General features: G+C 55.1%; 1 protein-coding gene across 8 annotated transcripts in view; it reads right to left on the minus strand.

Moving 5' to 3' along the window:
• TRIO (trio Rho guanine nucleotide exchange factor) overlaps positions 1-4,346 on the minus strand; it is a 340,446-nt gene extending 336,100 nt beyond the window's left edge. For 2 of the 8 annotated variants that reach the window (XM_073237759.1, XM_073237763.1), the window contains exon 1: positions 4,093-4,342. In XM_073237759.1, the coding sequence (XP_073093860.1) occupies positions 4,093-4,249 (157 nt within the window). In that variant the 5' untranslated portion in view covers positions 4,250-4,342. Of the gene's footprint in view, positions 1-3,109; positions 3,284-4,092 lie in introns of those variants that run through there. The other 6 variants (XM_073237773.1, XM_073237774.1, XM_073237756.1 and 3 more) reach the window with 5 other exon arrangements.
• Positions 4,347-6,000: the final 1,654 nt, after the last annotated feature.

A 6,000-nucleotide genomic window follows, 5' to 3' on the forward strand; every position in this document is an offset into this window, starting at 1 on the left:
ATAAGTCAGTTTACAACATCTCAAGGAAAAGTTTCTTTCAATAATTGTTTTACTACTATGACTTCTTGAAAGTCACTTAAAGGATTATTTTTAGCTCTCTGCTTTGTTCTAAAACTGAGCCACCGAAAAAGAAAAAACCAACATTCACTATCAAATTACATTTCCTTTTCAAAATATTGAGGGTAACAAGGACCAACTTTGTAATACAATAATTATTGTAAGGTGCTCACAAAGACTAAAGCTAAAGCTGCCAGGCTTCTATACATACAGAGAAGTGGCAAGCAAGTTTGGAGACCAGCTACTTAAGTGATATTAGAAGCATCAGATACGAAGCTTCCCTCAATATTCCACGAGGAAACCATTATATCAAAACATAGGAAGATAGGCATGCAGATCCCTCACGAAGTAACAGACTTGATTTTCTTCCCATGTTCCACTGGAAAGAGAAGGGGCTATATAGCCAAGAGTCCAGAATAAGGGCTAATAAAGAAATCCAGCACAGAGGTCTATGATGCTTCAGAATAACCACAAACCTTTATTCTCTGCTGCACATTTAATGCCAACCTAAAACATGCCAGGCAGGTTAAAAATAATGCATTTATGTAAGCACCCCACACACACTCTCTCTTGCAAGGTTAAATAGAGAGCTCTGAAAGAATGATTTATTGCCACAAGAATAGAGCCCCAAAATAGATTGGCAATAAAAGTGATTGGTCCCAGTGGGGCTGAGAACTAATGTAAGCAAAGTCCTGGCCTCTCATAGGCCTCTAGAAAGAGTACCAGAGTCAGGCCGGAAGGGGCAGGTAGAGACCCTCCCCAGCCCTGACCCCATCTCTACCAGAGATCCACTCTGCGTAAGTCACTCAACCTCCCTAGAAACCTGATTCTTCTTCTGTAAAATAAAAATACTGCAGTAGCTCGCATCTCTAATTTTTTTTTTTTTTGGCTTTGAAATCTGCTTTATCTTTTTTTAGTGCTGAGCTCTGTACAAAGGAGAAAAATTAAGTTCAAAATTCACTCACTGGCAAAAATTTCAGCTGCCCTTTAACACACAATCACCATGTATTTCAGCTCAGTCCAATTTAATACTAATTGACCTGCCTGCTAGTGCCAGGTTTATCAAAGGGGGATCAGGATTGTCAAAATGAATAGGGAGTTACTGTGCCAAGGGCCTGAGTGGAAAATGAAATGACAGCACAGGAGGTGAGACTCTGAACAAGAGGTACACTGGGTGCCAGGAAACAGAGAAGAGCAATGATTGCTCTGAAGCCCCAAACCACCCTTAGGCACTAGAGGCTCAGAGGAAACCACAGAATTCAAGAGAGGGGAACAGCCCCCGAGTCACCTCCCCAGGCCCATCTCAAAGTGCAGAGTCCTGTCCCAACACCCAACTCCAAACCTTGACAAGTGGCAGCAGCCTTGCCTGAGCACTTCCAGCAATGGAGAAATCACATGGCAACCCATTCCATTCCTGAACAGCTCTAATTGTTTAAAAGTTCCATTAGGCTGAAGTCTTTCTCATTCTCTCATTCAACCATGGGTACCAGTTTTCAATCTGTGACTACAAAGATAAATTGTAATGCAGGACAAACAAGGAATAAAAAGAAACAAAGAAAATTAAGTTGGGCAAGTAATCAGTTCCTATGCTGAGAACTGAAAGGCAACCAACAGAAATGCCTTTTCTAAGTCACGTTAGCAATCTTAAGTATCAGGGCTCAAAAACAGCCTGGAAAAGGTTCACATCCTGATCTGTCCACCTCAGTCAATGAGAACCTATTTTCTGGGTTTCTACATCTTAGGAAACAATGTAAGCTTTTAACTGATGGGCTTGGCCTCTCCACTGAGCCATCCACAATCAATCAAAACTCCCCAGGAGGTCCCCCTGCCTAAAGCAATTCTACCAGATGCGCCTCCCACCCAGGGTCCTCCTTCTTTGTCCTGACTGCCCAAACCCACCATTCCACTCCCACCAACCCAAATGAATGGCCACTTTCTACTCTACACAAGACATCACTGCTTTAGATGCTGGAGCTAAGATCTAGGTCAGGGATTCAGAGCTGCCCGAAAGAGGAGGAAAGCTGTTGAAGACTACCCCAGGGACAGTTCAACTGCTGCCTACTTAAAATCTTCTCTGGCTCCTGATTCCAACTCATACAACTAAAGGGGCAGTTTGTCAATCATCTTGGAGGGTGGAGGGACAAACCGTGAGCAGCATTGCCTGGTTCTGCCCCAAACTGAGCAAAAACAGAAGCTGGGGCCTGGAAGCAAGCACAGACCTAAAAGCAGAGCCACCAACAGACTTGTCACCTCAGATAAACCCTGGTAAGAGCCACACTGATGGGGAGGAAGTTTTCTTTGAGTGTCCTATCCAACATGATGTCTTTTGGGGCTCTTAAAGCAAAAGAAGTCATTTCTCTACTATGCATAATAAAGATGTAAGAAAGTCTGCACCAAAAATTCCATCTCCAGGGCATGGGAGCCTTTCTAACAGAAAGCAGATGAATTCTCCAAAGAATCTTATTATTCTGTGACAGGTGGTAAAGACAGAGAGAAGACGGGCTAGATTTTAGCTTCAGGGCATGAAGGGAAAACGTCCCTGTTCTGCTAATAAGAGGTAAGACAGAGCTGCTCCATCGGGCTAGCTGCACACACACAAAGGACTTTCATTTGAAGGAGTTCATGTTTTCCTAAACCTTTGCTTTCTGCAGGAACCTCAGAGGTATATTAACCCCAAGATGACACTACAGAGTCGGCGTATGTCACTCCCAGACAAAACCTACTTGTTAAAATGACTCAAAAATAACCCTGCTTGGTCAGGAAAAAGAGAAGACAGTACTAAACCAGGTATCTACTGACAGTGCTAACTTCTGCCTCTGGCTGTTGCCTTCCCGCTGTAAATTGCTCCTCGTGACCGGATTACCGAAATGATCTCACTGAATCGGAGCACTTGATTTTGAAAGAGGCCACGAAGAAACGTGAGTCGCCGGCCTCCGGCACGCACCCACCCCATCGCAGGCCGCTCCCCCGACGTCCCCGGCCCAACGCCGTCCCTGGGGCCGCCACTTGCACCCGCACACGCCTTCCGCCCACCCGACCCCGGGGCCCTGACCTGGCCCGCGCTCCTCGGCTCTCCAGCGCGGAGTCTGCATCCTCCCTGGCCCGCTGGGCACTGTGCTCCGGACTGCGGCCGCCGCCTCCCGGACAACCGAGCAGACGCGACTGGGCGCGGGCGCGGCTCGCGTGGGCTCTGGGCCCGGGCCGGAGGAGGCGCAGCTGCCGGGGACCCGGGGGCACTCCGTCACGCCTCCCGCACCTCCTCCCTCCCTGAGGGCTGGTCGCAAAGCTCGCCCCTACCGCGGGCACCCCCTCCCTGCTGGAGAGACACCGCGCCACCTGGCACTGCCTGCATCTCCACGCCACCCAGGCAGTGCCCCGCGAGCGCCCGCCCCGCCCCGGGCCACCACGTTCCCAGATGTCCCTTGCAGGCCGCCCCAGGAGACAATGGCTCACCTGCCTCCCCGCCAGCCGTGTGCTCCTCTCCGCCGCCTCCCCCCTCCCCGGGCTGCCCCGTTTCACAGAAGTGTACACCGAGGCCGGGGATACGACAGACTAGAGAACCGAGCGAAGAAGCCCGGCTGCTCACAGGGTCGAGAGGGGCCAGGTACAGATCGGTACAGACGTGCCCAGGCGACAGACCGCTTTCCCGAGCCCGGCCTCGCAGCCCGCGTCCGCTCGGCCCCCCGGGCAGGCGCCTCCGCCTCGCCGTACCCGCTGCCGCCTCCTCGGCCCTCCTGCGAAGGAGACAAAGAGCCGGCGCCCCAACCCGTGGAGCTGTGGCCGCCGGGAGCGGAGACGGGGAGATTTCACCCTGGAACAAGGGGCGGGAGCAGAGAAGGGCGAGCCAGCGGCGTCCGGGCCGAGCCGTGGCGCGCGGGGCGGCGCAGGCAGGACACCCGGTGCAGGTCCCGGCCCCGGGGTGCAGGGGCCCAGGCGAGAGCGCGCGGGAACGACGGCGGGCGAGCCACGGGGCCCGCGGACCGCGCCTCCGCGGCGCTTGGCCGAGCGCGGCGGCGGCGCCGCAGCGGCACTCACCGGATCGGAAGAAGGCCGCGATGTCGGCCAGGTCCTTGGCCGCCTCCTCTGCCCCCTCGCCGGCGCCGCCCCCGCAGCCCGAGCCAGCCGAGCTGGCCGTGGCGGCGGGGCCGGAGGACGCGGCGGGGGCGGCGGCGCCGCCGCTGCTGCCGCTCATGGCTGCGGCGGCGCCCGCGGCCGCGCCCGGCTCGGGCCCCGCGCCCCTAGCGCCGCCCGCCCGCTCCGCGCCGGGCCTGGCGGCGCCGAGCGCCCAGCTGCCCGCGCCCGGAGCGCGGACGCAGAGCCCCGGGGCTGCGGCGGGCGGCGGCGGCTCGGCCCGAGGAGCGCGCCCACATAGACGAGGACTCCGCCCGGGAGCCGCGAGCCGGCCACGGGGCGGGGACGCGGAGCCACGGCCTCGGCGGCGCCGGCCGGAGCGCGGGCAGCGGCGCGTGCCGCCCGGACACGCAGTCGCAAGGGCTGGGGCCGGGGCCCGGGGGGAGCTGCGGGATCACGGGCGCCGGCGGCAGCCGCGAGCCTCCATCTTGATTTCAAACGGGGAAGGAAGGAGGGGGAGGGGGGAAATCACGGCCGAGGGAACCCGGGTGAAAGGAAAGGGAGAGCAGGGAAAGGAGAGGAAGGGAAAAAGAGGGGCTTCGGCAATTTCCGGCGAACCTCGTCAGGAGCCCGAGCGTGGGCTCGGCGGATGGGCGGGGACTGGTGGAGGGGCGGGGCCGCGCCGGAGCCGGGCGCTGAGAGGGCCTCCGCGCGACTGCGGGCACGTTCCGCCGGCCGCCTTCCGCGCCTACCCTGCCGCTTGAACCCTCGGGAGGAGCAAGGACGCTCTGGCCGGCCGAGGCGGCCCTTCCAGACCCGGCGCTGGCTCCTGCTCCGCAAGCGCAGTTATTGCTGCTCTCGCCCGCGGCCGGGCCCAAGCCAGGTGCCTCCCTGGGGCGGGGGGCTCTGTAAAAGCCACTGAATGAACAGGGAGGTCGTGACAACGTGATCTGGAGTCCTGGAGGCGGAGTGGACAAGCCTCTGAGCTCCCGAGGGCACGAGTCTCCTGGACTGTACAGTGAGATTCCAGACTCAGAGCTCTTCATTCTTAACCCCATCAGATTGTAGGCGGTAGGAGAGGGACTGGGGCCTGGGGAAACCAAAGGAACCGGGGAGTGGGTGACATCAGCTTTACTGAAGGTCCCTGTCAAACCAGCATAAGCCTATGACGTGGCTCCAAGAGAAGTGAGCAGAAGGGACAAGTGTGGGAGACTAGAGGGTCCAATGCTGCGAAAAGCAAGGAGAAACAAACCAGATTGATTTGAAAAGGCCGGGGACGAGGGGGGATTAAACCACTATGCGAGTTTACTGGAAATGAACATTTAAATAAATGAATGGTGGAGATGGTGGACTCGGGATTTTTCGCTTTTGGAGAGGGAGGTTACAGATAAGGAGAGGGAGCTAGAATGATCCATGTGATATGGATTAGAGTTGGAAACATCAGTATGAACTCATGTTTAGCTTAGCACAGATACAGATGGAACTATAAAGATTTACAGATAATGTGTAGGTACATGGGTTAGTACGCATGCATTTCCTTGCTCTGTCAGATGAGCGGGCTTAGCAATAACACTCCAGTAACAGAGCACACCTGCTACTCAGATCTTTTTTTTTTAAATTTATCTTGCCAGCATATTTTTTAATGATTTTTTTAAATCAAAGTATTGTTAATATATCATATTACATTGGTTTCAAGGTACTCAGATCTTTCTGTAACACCGTTCTCCAAAAAAAGGAACCAGGTCTCCTTGGGGCAATGGCTGGTCTCTAGGATTGAGGAGGAAACAGACAAGATGAGCCTGGGACTTCTTATTTTGCCCTAAGGTAAGGAAATGTCCCGCCAAAATTGTTTTTTAAATGGACAACTGCAAC

This window comes from Manis javanica, chromosome 1 (assembly GCF_040802235.1).
Source record: "Manis javanica isolate MJ-LG chromosome 1, MJ_LKY, whole genome shotgun sequence".
NCBI classification, from domain to species: Eukaryota; Metazoa; Chordata; class Mammalia; order Pholidota; family Manidae; genus Manis; species Manis javanica.